This window comes from Chiloscyllium plagiosum, chromosome 24 (assembly GCF_004010195.1).
Source record: "Chiloscyllium plagiosum isolate BGI_BamShark_2017 chromosome 24, ASM401019v2, whole genome shotgun sequence".
In the NCBI taxonomy this organism is placed as follows: Eukaryota; Metazoa; Chordata; class Chondrichthyes; order Orectolobiformes; family Hemiscylliidae; genus Chiloscyllium; species Chiloscyllium plagiosum.
Window position 1 is genome coordinate 5,226,460 of NC_057733.1, and position 22,308 is coordinate 5,248,767.

The 22,308-nt window shown below is 46.0% G+C and overlaps 1 protein-coding gene across 1 annotated transcript in view; it reads left to right on the forward strand.

The window, feature by feature from the left end:
• slc9a6a (solute carrier family 9 member A6a) overlaps window positions 1-22,308 on the forward strand; it is a 72,607-nt gene that overhangs the window by 19,599 nt on the left and 30,700 nt on the right. Inside the window, exons 8-11 of the mRNA XM_043715213.1 lie at window positions 3,908-4,013; window positions 11,071-11,159; window positions 13,123-13,236; window positions 16,798-16,909. Of these exons, the coding sequence (XP_043571148.1) occupies window positions 3,908-4,013; window positions 11,071-11,159; window positions 13,123-13,236; window positions 16,798-16,909 (421 nt within the window). The remainder of the gene's footprint in view (window positions 1-3,907; window positions 4,014-11,070; window positions 11,160-13,122; window positions 13,237-16,797; window positions 16,910-22,308) is intronic.

Consider the following 22,308-nt stretch of genomic DNA (forward strand, 5'->3'; position numbering starts at 1 on the left):
CATAAGTGAGGTGAGAGTGACAGTCCTTGACATGCCATAAGTATGGCATCCTGGAGTCCTGGCAAAACTGGAATCAGTTGGAATTGGAAGCTAACTTTCTGCTGGTTGGAATCAAAACCTCCAATACCTCCTCAGCCCTGTGAGAGTAAGGAAGATGCACCGTGTGGTGAGGGAGGGAGTAAGACACACTCCGAGGTCCCTTGGTGGACTCTGTTCTGTGCGATGTGTGTACTATCTATTCGTTTCAAGCTCCAATTAGAAAATAGGAAGATGGTCATGGTTGTTGAATGTGAGTCACCTCAGTTCCAGGAATCTCTGCAGGAGTTCCTCAGGGTAGTGTCCTAGGCCCAACCATCTTCACCCGCTTCATCAGTGACCTTGCCTCCATCATGAGGCCAGAAGTGGTGATGTTTGCTGATGATTGCACAATGTTCAGCACCATTCACAACTCCTCAGACACTTAATATGTTCAAATTCAACAAAATTGAGGCTGGGCTGATTAGAGGCAAATAGCCATGTGCCACATAAGTGCCAGGCAGTGACCATCTTTAACGGACAAAAATCTAACTATCACTACTTGACATTCAATAATGTTACCATCATTACTGTGGCGAGTAATTCACCTCCCAACTCTCCACAACCTCTCTACCATCCACAAGGCAGAATGCATTGAGTACAGGAGTTGGGAGTTCATGTTGCAGCTGTACAGGACATTGGTTTGGCCACTTTTGGAATATTGTGTGCAATTCTGGTCTCCCTACTTTAGGATTTTGTGAAACCTGAAATGGTTCAGTAAAGATTTACAAGGATGTTGCCAGGGTTGGAGGATTTGAGCTATAGGGAGAGGCTGAATAGGCTGGGGCTGTTTTCCCTGGACTGTCGTAGGTTGAGGGATGACCTTATAGAGGTTTATAAAATCATGAGGGGCATGGATAGGGTGAATAGCGAAGGTCTTTTCCCAGGGATGGGGGAGTCCAGAACTAGAGGGCAGAGGTTTAGGGTGAGAGTGGAAAGACTTAAAGGGACCTAAGGGACAAATTTTTCACACATGTATGGGATGAGCTGCTCGAGGAAGTGGTGGCAACTGTTAAAATTACAACAGTTAAGAGGCATCTAGATGGGTATGTGAATAGAGGAAGGGTTTAGAGGGCTATGGGCCAAGTGCTGGCAAATGAGAATAGATTAGATTAGGATATCTGGTCGGCATGGACGGGTTGGACTGAAAGATCTGTCTCTGTGCTGTAAAGGAGTGTGATGGAATACTCCCCTCTTGCCTGGATGGTTGTGGCTCCAACAACCTTCAAGAACCTTGACACCATCCAGGACAAAGCAGCCCACTTGATTGGCACCGCATCCACTCTCTCCACCACCAACGCTCAGTAGCAGCAGTGTGTACTATCTACAAGGTGCACTGCAGAGATTCACCAAAGATCCTCAGATAGCACCTTCCAAACCCACGGTTGCTTCCACCTGGAAGGACAAGGGCAGCAGATACATGGGAACATAATCACTGCGAGTTCCCTTCCAAGTCACTCACCATCCTGACTTGGAAATATATCACCATTACTTCAGTGTCACTGAGTCAAAATCTTGGAATTTTCTCCCTAAGAGCATTGTAGGTCAACCAACAGCACATGGACTGCAGCAGTTCAAGAAAGCAGCTCACCCCCACCTTCTCGAGGGGGCAGTTAGAGATATGCAATAAATGTTGGCCCAGCCAGCCGCACGCATGTCCCCTAAATGTCTAAATGAAAAATGAGTCTGGGATTACTTGCTGGTGTCACTTCATCAATGGATTGATCAGATTATCTCAGCATTTTGACTTTACTGTTTGTGGGATCTTGTGCACAAACTGGCCACACGTTTCCTAAATTATGACAGTGTCAATGTTTAACCGTCTTCATTGGCTGTGAAATTCTAAGAATGGGAGAGGTGCCAATGAAATGTAAGTTCCTTTATGTTCTTAGCAAGTTTTGAGAAGGTTTGTAGCTTTATGTTTATTTAGTAACCTGCGCAGACTCCAGGACCTGCAGAGTGACCATGGGTGAGATGTGAACAGTTTCTTTGAAATTCTTCTGGAAGGTTCTAACTGGAGCTTGGAATGAATGAAGCTCCAGACAGTATATACATTGTACAGAACAGAGTCCTCCAAGGGATCTCTGAGTGTGTCTTGCTCCCTCATCACAGAGTACCCTTACTCCTCACATGATTGAGGAGGTATTGGAGGTTTTGATGTGTTTAAAACTGAAGAAATCCTCATGGTCTGGGTGAATTGTTTCCCAGGCTGCTATGGGAAATGAGGGAGGAAATTACAGGGACTCTGACCCAAATGTTTAATTTGTGTCTGGCCCCAGGAGAGGTGCCAGATGCCTGGAGAACAGCTAATGTCGTTCCACTTTACAAGAAGGGTGTTAGAGATAGACAGGGATCTACAGACCAATGAGTCTCACATCAGTGACAGGGAACTATCAGAGACAACAGTGAGGGAGAAAGTTAATCTCCATTTAGAAAGGCCAGGGTTAGTCAGTATGGCCTTGTCAGAGTGAGGTCATACCTAACAAACTTGATTACATTTTTGAGGAGGTGACCAGCTGTGTAAATGAAAGTAGAATGTACATGTGGATTTCAGCAAAGCCTTTGACAAAACTCCACATGGGAGACTGATAAAGAATTTAAAAGCGGATGGGACCCAGGCTAACTTGACACAATGGATCCAAGATTGGCTTAGTGACAGGTGACAGAAGGTGATGGTAGATGGCTGAGAGACTGGAGCTCGGTGTTTAATGGTGTACCATAGGGATCAGTACTGGGTCCTTATTGTTTGTGGTCCATATAAATGATATAGATGAGAATGCGGGAGGGGTATGATCAGTAAGTTTCTGGATGACACAAAGATTGGCTGGGTGGTTGACAGTGATAAAGAAGGTCTTAGGTGACAGGAAAATATAGATGGATTGGTCAGAAGAACAGATCAGTGGCAGATGGAATTTAAGCCTAATTAACTTTAGAAGAAGACACAAAGTAAGGGAGTATTCAATAAATGGCCGGGCACTAGGAAGACCAGGGACAGAAGGATCATGGGGTGCTTGTCTACAGATCCCTGAAGGTGGCAGGTCACGTTAGTAGGGTAGTTAAGAAGTTGTACAAAACACTTACCTTTATCAGACGAGGTGTAGATTGTAAGAGCAGGAAGTTTATGTTGGAGTTGTACAGAGCATTGGTCAGGCCACAGCTGGAATACTGTGTGCAGTTCTAGTCCCCACACTATGGAAAGGATGTGATTGTACTGGAGGGGGTGCTGAGGAGATTCACCAGGATGTTGCCTGGGATGGAGCATATCAGCGATGGAGAGGGGCGGGATAAGCTCGGGGGTTTTTTTTTGCAATAAAGAGGGTTGAGGGGTGACCTAATAGAGGTGTATAAGATAATGAGGGACATAGACAGGGTTGGGATTAGGAAGCAGCTGATCCCCTTAGTTGAGGGGTCACTAACAAAGGGGAATCATTTTAAGGCGAAATTCAGGAGATTTAGGATATGGCGCAAAGGTTTCACCCAGAGGGTGGTGGGGGTCTGGAATACATGCCAGGAAAGGGAGTTGTGATGTGGATGTGCTGGTGTTGGACGGGTGGACAAGGTCGGAAGTCGCATGACACCAGGCTATAGTCCAACAGGTTTATTTGGAATCACAAGCTTTCAGGATGTTGCCCTTTAGTCAGGTGAAGTGAGTGTAGTTGGATTGGGAAACCTTTAAAATGTACTTCGAGGAGCACCTGAAATGTCATAACATTCAAGGTTATGAACAAAGTGCTGGAAAGTGGGATTGCTGTGGATACATGGTGCAGGCCCAATAAGCTGAAAGGCCTCTCTCTGCTGGATGACTCCTGAATATTTTCCTTAACCTGTACACGTTACAAAATTCACCAGACTTCGAGATTTTCCATTGCTGGAGACTGCCCTTTTCTTCCTGATGTCATGGAGTACATTCCTATTGGCTGAAGCGTGTGGTTTCACAGGTGAGTGCATTGGACAAAACCATAAAACTGTAACATAAACATTCACCTTCATAAAGGCGTCATAACAGTATTGTAATATAGCTACTGTGTGTGTGTATGGTCTCATGCAGATCTCCTGTGTTACCTTTGGGAGGGGAGTGGGGCTTGGTGTATGTGCACGTGTGGGAGTTTGGGGATTGATGGATCTATGGGAAGAAAGCAAAACAGTCAGCTTAGGTTGGGACCGAAACAGAAATTACTGGAAGAACTCAGCAGGTCTGGGAGAATCTGAAGAAAGATCTGAGATAACGTTTCAGGTCCAGTGACCCTTCTTCAGAACTGATGGTAGCTAGGGAAAAGATGGTTTTAATACAGAAGGTGGGGAGGGGGGAAAAGCAAACTAGTTGGATGTAAACAGAGCCCAAAGAGAGAGAGAAAAAGAAATTGGACAGATAAAGGAGTGGTTTAGGTCAGCCTGGGGAAATGAATAGATGCTAATGAGGACGACAGACACCATTAGCTGACAGTGGGTAGTGTATAATAGCAGACCATGTGATAATCTCTTTTGCTTTGTCCCTTCTTCCAACAATTTCTCCTTCCAATCCTTCCACTTCCTCCAGACTAAAGGGGTAACTTTGAGCACCCGCAAGGGCCCCAGCTATGCCTGTCTCTTTGTCGGCTATGTGGAACAATCTATCTTCAACGGTTACGCCAGAACCATTCTCAACCTTTTCCTCCAATACATCAATGACTGTATTGGCACCACCTTGTGCTTCCACAAGAGGTTGAACAGTTCATCAACTTCACCAACATATTCCACTCTGACCTCAAGTTCACCTGGACCATCTCTTGACACCTCCCTCCCCTTCCTGGACCTCTTCATCTCCATCTCTGGCAACCAACTCAACACGGACATTTACTACAAACCTACCAGTTCCCACAGCTACCTGGACTACACCTCCCACCCTGCCTCCTGTAAAAATGCTCTCCCTTGTTCTCAAATCCTCTGCCTCTGCCACATCTGCTCCCAGGAGGACAATTTCCACCATAGAACATTCCATATGGCCGCCTTCAAATTTCTCATCCCCCATGATTGTTGATGCCCTCCAACATATCTCCTCCACTTCCCGCACTTCTGTCCTTGAACTTCTCCTCTCCAACCACAACAAGGTTAGAATACCCCTGTTCCTCACCTTCCACCCCACCAACCTCCAGATACATTGCATCATTCTCCGTTATTTCCACCATCTACAAACAGGCTCCACCACCAGAGATATAGTTCCCTCCCGACCCCTATCTGCATTTCAGAGAGACTATTCCATCTGTGACTTCCTTGTCAGGTCCACGCCCCTATCAATCCATCCTCCCCTCCCGGTACCTTCCCCTGCCATTGTAAAAAGTGTAAAACCTGTGCCCACACCTCCCCTTCACCTCTGTCCAAGACCCCAAAGGATCCTTCCACTTCCGACAGAAATTTACCTACACTTCCACACAGGTCATCTACTGCATCTGTTGCTCCCAATGTGGTCTCCTCTGCATTGGGGAAAAAGGATGCCTACTTGCAGATCGTTTCAGAGAACATCTCTGGGACACATGCACCAACCAACCCCACTGCCCTGTGGCTGAACACTTCAACTGTCCCTCCCACTTCACCAAGGACATGCAAGTCCTGGGCCTGCTCCACCACCAAACCCTAAGCACCCAACGCCTGGAGGAAGAACGCCTCATTTTCCACCTTTGGACCTTCCAACCACATAGGATCAATGTGGATTTCACCAATTTCCCTACTCCCCCCCCCCCCCCCCCACCACCACCTTATCCCAGTCCCAACCTTCCAACTTGGCATCACCCACTTGAACTGTCCTACCTGTCCATCTTCCTTCCCATCTATCTGCTCCACCCTCCCCTCTGACAAATCACCTTCACCCCTACCTTCATCTAGTTAATGCATTCACAGCTGCCTTCCACCCCCAGCCACACCCCCTCCTATTTATCTCTCAGCCTCCTTGACTCACAAGCCTCATTCCTGATGAAGGGTTTTTGCCCAAAATGTCAATTCTCCTGCTCCTCAGATGCTGCCTGAGCTGCTGTGCTATTCTAGCACCTCACTCTTCAAGTGGAAGCTCAGGGTCTTTTTTGAGGGCAGAACGTAGATATTCTGCAAAGCAGTCACCCAGTCTACACTTTGTTTTTCCAACGTAGAGGAGACCACATTGTGAGTAGTGAATGCAGTAGACGAGATTGTGTGAAGTGCAAATAAAGTGCTGCTTCACCTGGAAGGTGTGTTTGGGCCCCGGATACTGAGGAAGGAGGAATTAAATGGGCAAGTGTTACACCTTCTTCAGTTGCAGGGGAAGGTGCCATGAGGTTGTGTGTGCGTTGTGGTGGGGGGTGGTTTGGTTGTGAAGGAGGAGTGAACCAGGGTGTCCCATGGGGTGATCCCTGTGGAAAGCTGGTGAGGATGGGATGGGTGTGTGTGTGTGTGTGTCTGGAGGTGGTGGAAGTAGCAGCTTATGATCCTCTGGATGTGGGTGCTGGTGGGATGGTAGGTAAGGACAAGAGGGACCCTATTGTTGTTGTGGGAGGGAAGAGAGGAGGTCAGAGCTGAAGTGTGGGAGAGCCCTTTCAACTACAGTGCTGGGGAATTCTCAGTTGAGGAAGAAGGTGGACTTTTTGGAGGCCCCCTTGTCGAAGCTGGCATCATTGAAACTGATGTGACAATCAGAGCAACTGGGAGAATGGAATACAGTCTTTACAGGAAACCAGGTGTGAGCAGGTCTAGTCCAGGTAATGATGGCAGTTTGTAGTGGATATTGGTGACATGCCTGTCCCCAGAAATGGAAACAAAGATGTTGAGGAAGGGAAGAGAGGAGTCAGAAATGGGCCAGGCGAAGGTGAGAACAGGATGGAAATTGGAAGCAAAGTAGAAAAACCTTTCCAATTAGGATGAGAGTTTTAGTATGGAAGGTAAAAATGTGTCAGTGCAGACTTGGAGGGCCGAAGAGCGAGTTCCTGTGCTGTATTGTTCTTCAAGAGGTAAGCAGCACTGATGATGACATTGATATATCGGGGAAAGAGTTCTGGGTGGGGACCAGAATCAGAATGTTCCATATACTCCACAAAGGGACAGGTATAATCAGGACTATGCGAGTACCCATGTCCACCCCTTCTACCTGAAGAAAGTGAGAGCCGTTAAAAGAGCCGTTCAGGACAAGGACAAGCTCAGCTAGGTGGCGGAGGGTTGTGGTGGGAGGGGATTGACGTATAAAGGGATTACACAGCAATGGTAAAGAGAAGGAGGCTGGAGCCCACAAAGTTGAAATTCTGAAACTGGTGTAAAGTGTCAGAGGTATAATTGATAAAAGTGGGACTGGACAAGGGGAGAGAAAACAGAGTTGAGGTAGAAAGATGAGTTCTGTGGGGCAGGAGCAGGTAGAAACCTTGGGCCTGCTGGGTAATTGTGTTTGTGAGCTGTGTGGGGTTGGGAATCTATGAGCTTGGGCAGGAGGGGGATCTTCTAGGAGAAAGTGAGGACTGCAGATGCTGGAGATCAGAGCTGAAAATGTGTTGCTGGAAAAGCGCAGCAGGTCAGGCAGCATCCAAGGAGCAGGAGAATCGACGTTTCGGGCATGAGCCCTTCTTCAGGAATCATGATTCCTGAAGAAGGGCTCATGCTCGAAACGTCGATTCTCCTGCTCCTTGGATGCTGCCTGACCTGCGCTTTTCCAGGAGGGGGATCACCAGGTGAAATGACCGGTTATGGACACAGTGTGCCTCAGGTGCCATGGTGGGGCCATGGTCGGGGGGTCATAGCGGGAGTATGTGACAGCTGGCACTCAGCCTTTGTAACGTAGAGGTCAGGATGCCAGTTCCAAGGTGGTGGTGTTATCGATATGCTTCCACTGGGGAAACAAAGCATAGTCTGGGTCACTGCTTTGCAGAACACCTACATTCTGCCCACAGAAAAGGCCCTGGGCTTCCAATCTAAACCTGCCACTTTAACACCCCACCCTGTTCCCTGGCCACCTTCTCTGTCGCAGATTTGCTGTAGTGTTCCATCAAAGCTCAGTGGAAGCTGGAAGAACAGCGCCTCATTTTCCGCTTGGGGACTCGCAGCCCTCTGGATTAAGTATCGAGTTTAACAATGTTAGGATTTGAGGCACTTTCTCCCATGTTTTTACCCTAAACCCCACACACCAGGCCTTGCCCTTGTACAGGGTACTACCACACACTACCCATTGTTAGTCACTAATAGTCCCTATTAGCTGCTATTCATCACCCCCCTCCCCCAGGCTGATCTTTATCTAATCCTTTATCTGTCCAATAGCTTTTCAACAGGGATCCATACAAACTGCCTGTCTGTCTCTCAGGAATTCGTTTGGGGATTGATACAGGGCATTGGGGAGAGAGAGTGGGGCAATGGGATTAGTTTGGGGATTGATACAGGGCATTGGGGAGAGAGCAGGGCAGTGGGATTAGTTTGGGGATTGATACAGGGCATTGGGGAGAGAGCGGGGCAGTGGGATTAGTTTGGGCAAAAGCAAATTACTGCGGATGCTGGAATCTGAAACCAAAAGAGAAAATGCTGGAAAATCTCAGCAGGTCTGGCAGCATCTGCAAGGAGTGAAAAGAGCTGACGTTTCGAGTCTAACTGACCATTTGTCAAAGGGATTAGTTTGGGGATTGATATAGGGCATTGGGGAGAGCGGGCAGTGGGATTAGTTTGGGAATTGATGCAGGGCTATGGGGAGAAGCGGGACAGTGGGATTAGTTTGGAGATTGATACAGGGCTATGGGGAGAGTGAGGCAGTGGGATTAGTTTGGAGTTGATACAGGGTTCTGGGGAGAGAGCGGGGCAGTGGGATTAGTTTGGGGATTGATACAGGGTTTTGGGGAGAGAGCGGGGCAGTGGTATTCGTTTGGGGATTGATACAGGGAAACTGGGAGAGAGCGAGGCAGTGGGATTAGTTTGGGGATTGATCCAGGGATATGGGGAGAGAGCGGGTCAGTGGGATTAGTTTGGGGACTGATACAGGGAAACTGGGAGAGAGCGGGGCAGTGGGATTAGTTTGGGGATTGATCCAGGGACACATGGAGAGAGCGGCGCTGTGGGATTAGTTTGGGAATTGATGCAGGGATACGGGGAGAGAGCGGGGCAGTGGGATTAGTTTTGGGATTGATACAGGGATACGGGGAGAGAGTGGGGCAGTGGGATTAGTTTGGGGATTGATACAGGGCTATGTGGAGAGAGAGTGGGGCAGTGGGATTAGTTTTGGGATTGATACAGGGCTATGGGGAGAGAGAGCGGGACAGTGGGATTAGTTTTGGGATTGATACATGGCGATGGGGAGAGAGCGGGGACAGTGGGATTAGTTTTGGATTTTCCAATACAATAATGTAAATAACCTCTCTTTGCTGTAAATGAAGAATTATGTTGTTTTATAAATTCTTTGGAGGTGGTCATCACCGACTGGAACCGTTAATTGAAACCTATCCTTAATTGCCCTTCAGTTACGAGTTAACTACATTGCTCAGAGTCTGGGGTTAGTTGAGGCCAGAGCGGCTGAGGATTGTGAATTCACCACTGAGATGAGCTGCAATAGCAGTGTTTTTCTAAGTCAGTATAAATGCGACAGCTGTAGTGATGGGATTTGGCACTGCCACCCCAGAGCACCAACCTGGGCCTTCTTCCCATAGACATTACCATGACTCTTTCACCTCCCATTGTTTCATTGGAAACTTGTAAGGTTTTAAAATTATTTGATTAATTGACCTTTGGCTTTGTTATTACTCATATTCTCCTCCACCCCCCGAGTGTCTCACTGAGTTCCTGGTATCTGACAGGAAGTGAGTTTGTGTGATTTGGGAAATATCTGGTTCGGGTGAGTATAATGAGGAAGAGGTGACAGGAAGAGCATGGGCTAGAAACCTAAAAGATGACTGAGTGGCCTCTTTCAGTACTGTAGAATGCTACAAGGCAATCATGAACAAAGAACAATACAGCACAGGAACAGGCCTTTCGCCCCTACAAGCCTGCGCTAACACATTTTGCCCTTCCATACTAAAACTGTCTTCACTTACAGGATCCGTATCCCTCTGTTCCCTTCCTGTTCCTGAATCCGTCCAGGTGTTTCTTGAATGCTGGTGTGGTGGCTGCTTCCACCACCTCCTCTGGCGGCGTGTTCCAGGCACTCACGATCTTTTGTGTGAAAAACTTGCTTCACACATATCTTTGAAATTTCCACCCTCGCGCCTTGAATCTGTGATCCCTAGTAATTGACCCCTCCACCCTGGGAAAAAGCCTCATATTTCCCACTCTATCCATACCATTCACAATCTTATAAATTTCTATCAGATCACCCCTCAACTTCCTGCGTTCCAGTGAAAACAAACCCAATCTATTTTTCTTCGCAGCTAAAATCGCCCATTCCTGGCAACATTCTGGTAAACCTTTTCTGTACTCTCTTCAAATCATTTGCATCTTTGTGGTAATGTGGTGACCAGAACCGTATGCAATATTCCAAGTGTGGCTTAACTAAACTTCCATAAAGCTGCAGCATAACTCGTCTTTCCTTACACTCAGTGCCCCTTCCGAGGAGGATAAGCATGCCATATGCCATTTTTACTATCTTATCTACCTGTGCTGCCACCTTCAGTGATGTGTGGACCTGCACACCAAGATCCCTCTGCACATCAACACTCCCAAGGGTTCTGCCATTCACTGTATAATTTCCACATGTACTTGACCTTCCAAAATACATCACCTCACATTTGTCCAGATTCAACTCCATCTGCCATTTTACTGCCCACGTCTCTGTATCCTCTGACAATCCTCCTCACTATCCGCGACTTCTCCAATCACTTTATCGTCCGTTTTGTATTGTACACATGATTGTGTACTTCTTAATAGCGTGGGAAATAAATTTGTGTTTCTGCCTTGTGTGGAGTTAGTGGTGAATTTAATCGTGTTTTTATAAAAATATTTGTGCTTTAGTGTTTGTTAATAGATTCTAAATGTTTAATTTGACAAGGAAAAATGAAAGGTTCTTTCCTGAGCAGATTGTTTTGTTGTCTGTAGGTGTGGTGGCTGTCCTGTTCTGTGGGATCACTCAAGCTCACTACACTTACAATAATCTCTCACCAGAATCGAAGCTGCGCACCAAACAGGTACAGCATTGCTGTTTGCAGAGTCTTTGTTGGAGACTGAGAGCTGAACTCACTCAGCATTTGTATTATCTGAGGATCCATCACTTCCCCTTGAGGGGATCACAGAATCCCTACAGTATAGAAAGAGGCCATTTGGCCCGTATAATCTGTACCAACACTCCCCCCCTCCCCCCCTCCACTCATCCCTGCATTTCCCATGGCCAATCCACCCAGCCTGTACATCTTTGGACTGTGGAAGGACACCCGAGCACACGGAAGACATTTAAGCAAACACTGCAGAATGTGCAAACTCCACACAGACAGTCGCCCGAGGGTGAACTGAACCCAGGTCTCTGGCACTACAAGGCAGCAGTGCTAACCACTGTGCCATCATGCCATTCCCTGACTGTCTGTTCCCTGAAGCTTCTCAATGACTGTCTCTCAGTCTCTTCAGCTTTTCACCGTCTGCTTCTCTGCTACTTCTCAGAGTCAGAATAGTGCCCATATTCTAAACCCCTCCTGGTGCCCCATGTTGAATTAAACTGGATAATTTATTGTCACGTTTATATAATTTAAAATGCATTGAAAAGTGTGTATGCAAGATGCCATTCACATGAACTTAAAATAAAGTAAAAAATAAAGAAAGATAAATTAGAGGGAGTCCAACTTCTCTTCATCGCTGCCAGAGTCGTGCTCCGGGCTACGCCAGCCCATGTCATGACCACCTCCCCCGCCCCCATGGGGCCCACTCCACATTGAGGTGAGAGTCCCACTCCAGGCTTCCCAGGCTTGCTGATTCTGTAGCCACATTGCCTCTGTACATGCCACCGCCGCTCCAGAGCCCCTACCCTCACTGCAGAAGAGGTGGGCAGGGGGGTGGAGTTGATGGATGTTGGGGAGATGGAAGACAGAGAGGCCATGGGAGTTGGAGAGGGTTGGGGGTAGTTAGGGATGGAGGGGGGAGTTGGCGTGTGAGGATAGGGAGTTGGAGAAGGTAGGGAGGGGCAAACTGAAAGGGTGGGGGGAGCATTTGTGCTCCACCATTAGAGCAGAGAAGGCTGAGTGAGGGAACATGATTGAGGTATATAAGATTATGAGGAGTATGGACGGGGTGAGTAGAGAGCAGCTGTTCCCCTTGGTTGAGGGTTCAATCATGAGCGGCCATAGTTTTAGCGTAAGGGGCAGGAGATTCGAGGGGATTTGGGAAAAATCTTTTTCACTCAGTGGGTGGTGGGAATCTGAAGTGTACTGCCTGGGAAGGTAGTGGAGGCCGGAAACCTTACAACCTTTAAACAATATTTGAATGAGCTCTTCGAATATCATAACATTCAAGGATATGGGTCAAGTGCAGTAAATTGGGATTAGCGCGCCTTCAATGGTAATTATGTCAGTGCAGACTCAATGGGCCAAAGCGCCTTTTTTTGCACTGAATGACTCTATTACTCTACCTGCCCTTCATAGCAGGAAGGTCCCTTCTCCTCAGCCTCTCCCTTCACCTGAGGCACAGTGACCCTCAAACTACAACCAGTTGTCTCTCTCTAATGAGTGAGCAACCTTGTTGTCCTCTGGGAATGTCATGACTTTACTTTTTTTGAACCACCTGTCCAAATTCTAAAAGAAATCCTTGTCAGACACTCAGTCCCTGAAATATCTGTGTAGGTTCTCCTCAGTGTCTTCCTGCTGCCTTCCAGAAAGTTTCATCCCACTCAGTCCTGCATTCACCTAACTCCCTGTTTGTTAGCCATGATGGACTCCAGGTCGGACTGGAGGTGAAGTTATAGATTGAACATTTTAGACAAGTTTCCCATATTTCAGTATTCCTGCCTTTTTCTGCAGCTGCTGGGAACATGGTGACAGGAACTGGATGTTATGCTCAGTTCTGTGCTTGAGGTGATTCTTTCACAGAAACCCTGTGTTTGATCATTGAGTACATTAATCTCTTACAAATGACATTTAAAAAATAATGCCTTTTTATGTTTTTCAGTTGTTTGAGCTCCTCAATTTCTTAGCAGAGAATTTCATCTTTTCCTACATGGGGTTGGCACTGTTTACCTTCGAGAGCCATGTCTTCAATCCCATCTTCATCATTACAGCCTTTGTATCCTTTCCTGATCTTTCAATATCTTATAGCTCAACATGGATCCTGGTTGCAATGTTGAGTTGATAAGTAACAAATGCATATGACAGATGTTTTAGAGAGAGAAATTGATAGGTTTCCTAAATTGGCAAAAGGTTGCTAAGTAGATGTAGGTTTGCTCGCTCAGCTGGAAGGTTCATTTTCAGACGTTTCGTCATCATACTAGATAACATCTTCAGTGAGCCTCCGGGCAAAGCACTGCTGATGATTCCTGCTTTTTATTGCTATGCTCGGGTTTGTTTGGGTTGGCGATGTCATTTCCTGTTGTTTTTCTCAGGGGGTTGTAGATGGGGTCTTACTCGATGTGATTGTTGATAGCGTTCCAGTTGGAATGCTATGCTTCTCGGAATTCTCGCACATGTCTCAGTTTGGCTTGTCCTAGGATGGATGTGTTGTCCCAGTCGAAGTGGTGTCCTTCCTCATCCGCATGTAAGGATACTAGTGAGAGAGGGTCATGTCGTTTTGTGGATAGTTGGTTTTCATGTATCCTGGTGGCTAGTTTTCTGCCTGTTTGTCCAATGTAGTGTTTGTTACGGTCCTTGCATGATATTTTGTAAATGACATTAGTTTTGCTCATTATCTGTATCGGGTCTTTCAAGTTAATTAGCTGCTGTTTTAGTATGTTGGTGGGTTTGTGGGCTACCATAATGCCAAGGGGTCTGAGTAATCTGGCAGTCATTTCTGAGATGTCTTTGATGTAGGGGAGAGTGGCTAGGGTTTCGAGATGTGTTTCATCTACTTGTTTGGGTTTGTTGCTAAGAATTCACCGGACTGTGTTCATTGGGTGCCCATTCTTTTTGAATACATGGTATAGGTGATTTTCCTCTGCTCTGTGTAGTTCCTCTGTGCTGCAATGTGTGTTGGCTCGTTGAAATAATGTTCTGATGCAGCTTCGTTTATGGATGTTGGGATGATTGCTTCTGTAGTTCAATATTTGGTCAGAATGTGTTGTTTTCTTTGGAATCATGGTAGCCCACAAACCCACCAACATACTAAAGCAGCAGCTAATGAACTTGAAAGACTCTTTACAAGCAACAAGCAAAACTAACGTTATTTACAAAATACCGTGCAAGGACTGTAACAAACACTACATTGGACATACTGGCAGAAAACTAGCCACCAGGATACATGAACACCAACTAGCCACAAAATGACATGACCCTCTCTCACTAATATCCTTACATATGAATGAGGAAGGACACCACTTCGACTGGGGACAACACATCCATCCTAGGACAAGCCAAATATAGAGACACACAAGAATTCCTAGAAGCATGGCATTCCAACTGGAACTCTATCAACAAACACATCGAGTTAGACCCCATCTACCGTCCCCTGAGAAAAAGAACAGAAAATGACATCACCACAAGAAATGACATCACAGTGAGCAGGTTTGGTCATCTTGTTTGAAAGATGCTATTTTATTGGAGGGAGTTCAGAGAAGGTTCACTAGGATAATGCCTGGTGTGGAGGGATTGTCCCACCCAGCAAAGGCTAAACAGTTGGGACTTTACTCACTAGATTTTAGATGAATGAGTGGTGATCTCATTGAAACATATCGGATTCTTAAGGGGCTTGCAAGGGTAATTACTAAGAGAATGGTTCCCCTCATGCGAGATTCTAGGACCAGAAGACATAGTCTCAGAATGAAGGGATGTCAGTGTGGGATTGAGATGAGGAGGAATTTATTCTCTCAGAGGGTTGTGAGTCTTTGAAATTATTTGCCCCAGAGAGCTGTGGGGGACACAGTCCTTGTGGAGATTTAAGGTTATGAGAGAGAGATTCTTCATCAGTCAGGGAATCAAGGGTTACAAGGAAAGAGCAGGAAAGTGGACATGAGGAATATTAGATCAGCCGTGATCCTATTGAATGATGGAGCAGGCTTGAGGAGCTGAATGGTCTATTCCCATTCCCGTTTCTTATGGTCTTATGCATATAAATGCCAGGCAATGACCATCTCCAACAAAGAGGATCTAGCCATTCCCCTCACCCTTGACATCCAATGGTGTTACCATCGTTGAATCCCTAATTATCAACATCTTTGGGATTACCATTGACAGGAAACTCCACTGGACTCACCACATAGACATAGAGCTACAAGAGCAGGTCAGAGACTAGGAATACTTTTTTAAAATTTACTCATTTTTTGGGATGTGGGTGTCATTGGCTGGGCCAGCATTTATTCCCCATCTCTAGTTGCCCCTTGAGAAGGGAATGGTGAGCTTCCTTCTTGACCTGCTGCAGTCCATATGCTCTAACCACCGCTCCCTGGCATTCAATGGTGTTACCATCACTGAATCCCCCACTGTCAACATCCTGGGGGTTACCATTGACCAGAAACTCAACTGGACTTTCCATATAAATGTAGTGGCTACATGAGCGGGTCAGAGGCTAGGAAACCTGCAGCGAGTAACTCACCTCCTGACTCCCCAAAGCCTGTCCACCATCTACAAGTCACAAGTCAGAAGTGTGATGGAATACTCTCCACTTGCCTGGATAGGGGCAGCTCCAACAATGAACAGAGAAGCTTGACACCATCCAGGAGAAAGCAGCCCACTTGCTTGGCACCACATTCACAAACATCCACTCCCTCCACCACCAGAGTTCAGTAGCAGCAGTGTGAACCCAATGCTCTGCAGAAATTCACTGAAGATCCTCAGACAGCACCTTCCAAACCCACAATCACTTCCATCTAGAAGGACAAGGACAGCAGATACATGGGAACACCACCCCCTGCCAACTCCACTCCAAGCTATCTGCCATCCCGACTTGGAGATGTATCTCTGTTGCTTCAGTGTCACTGGGTCACAACCTGGAAATTAGAAAAGTAGCAATTAGGAGCATGAATAGACCACTCAGCCCTTCAAGCCTGCCCCGCCATTCAGTCTGATTATGACTGATCATCCATCTCAGTCCCCTGTTCCCACTTTGCCCCTCTCCCTCCCCACACCCTTTGATACCTTTAGCCCTAAGTATATCCAACTCCTTCTTGAAATACCCTCCCTCAGTGCATTGTGGGTCTGTCTGTAGCACATTGATTGCAGTGGTTCACGAAGGCAGCTCATCGCCACCTTCTCAAGGGGCAATTAGGGATGGGCAATAAATACTGGCCCAGCCAGCAATGCCCATGTCCCTAGAATGAGTTCATAAAACAGTGAAGTGCCCAAGCAGTGTGATGTGAGGTAAGATGATGTTGAACTGTGATAATCTGATCTTAGCTCAGCTCTGAAAATACACAGGAAGAACTGTTTGATGTAAATTGTTTGATATGTAGTTTTGCTTCTCTGAATTATATGATGAATTAAATTTTAGTGAAAATGTAATAGCTATGTTTCCTATTGTTCAGGTTGAATTTTAATTGGGGTAATTTCCACAGCATAGAGAACAGTGAGAAACTGAGCTGGATCTGTAAATGCAGCTTTTGAGATATTGAACCTAAATGTCAGTTGATTGTTGGAAATGAAAACCTATTTGTTACTGCATGGGAATTCCAGCTGTAATTTCCTTTATTACAATCTCTAGCTCGCTGTATTCCTCGGCAGAGCTGCTAACATTTATCCACTCTCCTTTCTCCTGAATCTTGGCCGAAGGAATAAGATTGGGTCCAATCTGCAGCACATGATGATGTTTGCTGGTACATCTGTTAATCTGGCAATTTGATCATTAACCCACATCGAGACAGATTGCACTCAATTCTTACACAACCCTGTGCTCCAGTGTGTGCATACCTGACAGGATATCATCATACAGACTCTCATAGCACCGACACAGCTAGAACAAAGAACATTACAGCACAGGAACAGGCCCTTTGGCCCTGCAAGCCTGTGCCGATCCAGATCCTCTATCTAAACCTGTGGCCTATTTTCAAAGGATCTGTATCCCTCTGCGTCCTGCCCATTCATGTATCTGTCTAGATACATCTTAACTGAAGCTATCGTTCCCACCCTTACCACCTCCGCTAGCAACGCATTCCAGGCACCACCACCCTCTGTGAAAAGAACTTTCCATGTATAACTCCCTTACACCTTTCCCCTCTCACCTTGAATTCGTGATTGAGTCCCCCATTCTGGGGAAAAAGCATCCTGCTATCCACCTGGTCTATATCTCTCATGATTTTGTAGACCTCAATCAGGTCTCCCCTCAACCTCTGTCTTTCTAATGAAAATAATCCTAATCTACTCAATATCTCCTCATAGCTAGCACCCTCCATACCAGTTAACATCCTGGTGAACCTCCTCTGCACCCTCTCCAAAGCATCCACATCCTTTTGGTAATGTGGCGACCAAAACTGTGTGCAGTATTCCAAATATGGCTGAACCAAAGTCTTATACAACTGTAACGTGACCTGGATTAGGAGTGCTGGAAGAGCACAGCAGTTCAGGCAGCATCCAAGGAGCAGCAAAATCGACGTTTCGGGCAAAGGCCCTTCATCAGGTTTCCAGCATCTGCAGTCATTGTTTTTACCTCTGTAACATAACCTGTCGACTCTTGTACTCCGTATCCTGTCTGATGAAGGAAAGTATGCCGTATGCCTTCTTGGCCACTCTATTGACCTGCGTTGCCACATTCAGGGAACAATGGACCTGAACGCCCAGATCTCTGTACATCAATTTTCCCCAGGACTTTTCCATCGCTCTTGAATTGGATCTTCCAAAATGTATCACCTTGCGTTTACCCGGATTGAACTGCATCTGCCATTTCTCTGCCCAACTCTCCAATCTGTCTATATTCTGCTGTATTCTCTGACAGTCCTCTTCACTATGTGTTACTCCACCAATCTTAGTGTCATCTGCAAACTTGTTAATCAGATCACCTATATCTTCCTCCAAATCATTTATGTATATCACAAACAACAGTGGTCCCAACACGGATCCCTATGGAACACCACTGGTCACAGGTCTCCATTTTGAGAAACTCCCTTCCATTATTACTCTCGTCTCCTGTTGCTCAGCCAGTTCTCTGTCCATCTCGCTAGTACACCCTGGACCTCATGCGACTTCACCTTCATCAGCCTACCATGGGGAATCTTATCAAATGCCTGACTAAAGACATGTATATGACATCTACAACCCTTCCCTCATCAATCAACTTTGTCAATTTCTCAAAGGATTCTGTTAAGTTGGTAAGACATGACCTTCCCTGCACAAAACCATGTTGCCTCTCACTGAAAAGCCTATTTATTTCCAAATGTAAATAGATCCTATCAGTATCTTCTCTAGCAGCTTCCCCATCGCTGATGTCAGGTTCACCGGTCTATAATTACCTGGATTATTCCTGCTACCCTTCTTAAACAAAGGGACAACATTAGCAATTCCCCAGGCCTCCAGGACCTCAACAGTGTTCAAGGATGCTGCAAAGATATCTGTTAAGGCCCCAGCTATTTCCTCTCGCACTTCCCTCAGTAACCTGGAATAGATCCCATCCGGTCCCAGGGATGTGTCCACCTTAATGCCTTTTAGAATACCCAACACTTAAACTGTAATTAATTGTGACATAAGTATCCAATATAAATATGAATATGTATGGAAATACATATAAAAGTAAGTATAGATTGTGTGAAGATTCCAAATAATGACTAATTTCTATCTGCATGTCCTGTGCTGTTTATAATGCTTCAGCCTGCACATCATTTCAGCTGAAATCCACCCTTCCTTCTTGCATCTCTAGAGGACATACTTTTTAAAAGCTTTTTGAAATCTTTTCACTCTAGAGGCTGAACCGTTTGCAATCTGATCTGTTTCCCTCTCTATGTCTCAGTTACATGGAGGTTTGATATGTATCTGTGTGCCAGTAATTGCTACAGTGAATTCTGACAGTGAATGAAATCTACCTCTTTATCCTAAATCTCTGCTGAGGTCAGTTCCAAATCATTCACAGTCATCCAGTCCCTCAAACATTGGTCCAATTCTCACTCACTATCCTTCCCACACTATCAGTGTAACTGTTGACCAATCAGGCTAGAGTTTCTATTCTTGATGTGATGTGGAGGTGCTGGTGTCAGACCAGGGTGAACAAAGTTAAAAATCACACAACACCAGGTTATAGTCCAACAGGTTTATTTGGAAGCACTAGCTTTCGGAGCGCTGCTCCTTCATCAGGTAGCTGTGGAGCAGGATCATAAGACACAATTTATAGCAAAAGATCTCTGTCATGTAACTTGAACTAACCTAGATTACTATTAAGTCTTTCATCTTTTAGAATGGTTTGCAGGTTTTGATTCATTAATAAGTAAATCCCAGAACTTCAGAGTACCCTCCACATCTTCATCCCACATACTTCTCGCGTAGGTGACTTCTACTGCCTTCCGAAGATACACAAAGACAAGACACCGGGTCATCCCATTGTGTCAGGCATTGGGGCCTCTCTGGCTATGTTGAAGGTATCTTGAAACCCATTGTTCAGGGGACCCCCAGCTTCTGTCGCAACACTACGTATTTCTTACAGAAACTCAGCACCCACGGACCCATCAAACCGGGAACATTCCTCATCACAATGGACATTTCAGCACTCTACATCATCCCTCACAATGACAGCATCGCGGCAACAGCCTCAGTACTCAACACCAACAACTGCCAATCTCCGAACACCGTCCTACAACTCATCCACTTCATCCTCGACTAGAACATTTTCACCTTGGTAACCAGTTCTTCATCCAGACACACGGAACAGCCACGTGGACCAAATTTGCACCCCAATATGCAAATATTTTCATGTACAGGTTCAAACAAAACTTATTTTCTGCACAGGATCTCCAACCAATGCTATACACCAGGTATATTGAGGACATTTTCTTCCTCTGGACCCATGGTAAGGAGTCACTGAAACAACTATACAGTAATATCAACAAGTTTCATCTCACCAGACTCTTTAATATCTCTCTCATTCTCGAACACATGCATCTCCATCAATACCTCACTTTACGGCAAACCCACAGATAACCTCATGATGCTGCACTTCTTGATTCCACCCTAAACATATTAAAGCAGCCATCCCATACGGACAAGCCCTAAGCATTCACAGGACCTGTTCAGATGAGAAGGAACACAACGGACATCTGAAGATGCTGAAGGATGCTCTCATAAGAACGGTACGATGCTCAACTCATCGATCACCAGTTACGTTATGCCACAGCAGGAAACCATAATGACCTACACAGGAGACAGACACGGGATGCAATGGATAGGGTACCCTTCGTTGTCCAGTATTTCCTAGGAGCGTAGAAACTACACCATGTTCTTCGCAGCCTGCAACACATTATCGATGAGGATGAGCACCTCGCCAAGACCTTCCCCTTGCCTCCACTTCTCTCCATTAAATAACTGCCAAACTTTAAATAGACTATTGTTCACAGCAAACTGTCCAGCCTCAGGACAACACCGATCACTACACCATACAACCCTGTTATGGCAACCACTGCAAGACGTGTCAGAGTGTCGACACAGATACCTCCATTACACATGTGGACACCTCCCACCATGTACGTGGCAGGTACTCATGTGACTCGGCCAACATTGTCGATCTCATTACTGCAGGCAAGGATGGCCCGAGGTATGGTGCGTTAGCAAGACCAAGCAGACACTATGACAAGGGTGTTCCCTCCCAGTCGGGGAACACCTCAGCAGTCAGGGGCATTCAGCCTCAGACTATCCTCCAAGGCGGACTTCGGGATAGTCTGATAGCCAAGTTCAGCACCCATGGGGATGGCCTCAACCAGGATCTTGGGTTCATATGACACAACAGGTGATCTCTCTCTCTCTCTCTCACTCTCACTCTCACTCACACTCTCTCTCTCACACTCTCTCTCACACTCTCTCTCACACTCTCTCTCACACCTTCTCTCACACCTTCTCTCACACCCTCTCTCTCACACTCTCTCTCACACTCTCTCTCACACTCTCTCTCACACTCTCTCTCACACTCTCTTTCTCACTCTCTCACTCTCTCTCTTGCTCCCTCACTGCATCACATGCATGTGCACATACATACATAAGTCTATGGGGTGTAATTGTATTTGCAGACACGTTCCATTTTGTTCAAAAAGCACACAACCTGTACACAGTCAGTCCATGTGACATTTTATAAATTCCTACTTTAGAAATAGAACCAGTCAGACTCAAGGTGGGACACAGACAGACTCTAACCTCATACCTTTAATGCAGTGTCTGAGCTGAAATGTCACCTTTTTTTAATAAAGCCTAAGTTATCTCGGGATTATGACTTGAAAGAAGTTCTGGGATTTACCTATTAATGAATTGAAACCTGCAACCCCATTCGAAGTGATTAAAGACTTAACAGCAATTTAGATACATCGCATCAGTTGTTTGAGGCTGATCTTTTACAATACATTCTGTGCCCTATGATCCTGCTCCACTAGCTACCTGACAAGGGAGCAGCGCTCCGAAAGCTAGTGCTTCCAAATGAACCTGTTGGACTATATCCGGGTGTTGTGTGATTTTATCTTTGCCCACCCCAGTCCAACACCAGTACCTTTACATCAGAGCTCGTTTAAGATAGAATCTCACAAACTATTCATATTTGTTCACTCATCCCTATGTGTTCACTGATGAAGACTTGACTCCTGGTCCAGTAAGGTCTTCATGACTGGGATCACTACAGTACGAGTACTATAGATGGGTCACTTTTTGTCCAGTGTGTGCAGGAGGGCTTCCTGACACACTATGTAGACAGGCCAACAAGGGGTGAAGCCACTTTAGATTTCGTACTGGGTAACGAGCCTGGCCAGATGTTAGATTTGGAAGTAGGTGAGCACTTTGGAGACAGTGATCACAATTCTGTCAGGTTTACTTTAGTGATGGAAAGGGATAGGTGTACTTCACCAAGCAAGAGTTACAGCTGGGGGAAGGGAAATTACGATGCAATTAGGAAAGATTTAGGAAGCGTAGAATGGGGAAGGAAACTGCAGGGGATGAGCACATTAAAAATGTGGAGCTTATTCAAGGAAAAGCTCCTGTGTGTCCTAGATAAGTATGTATCTGTCAGGCAGGGAGGAAGATATAGAATGCGTGAGCCGTG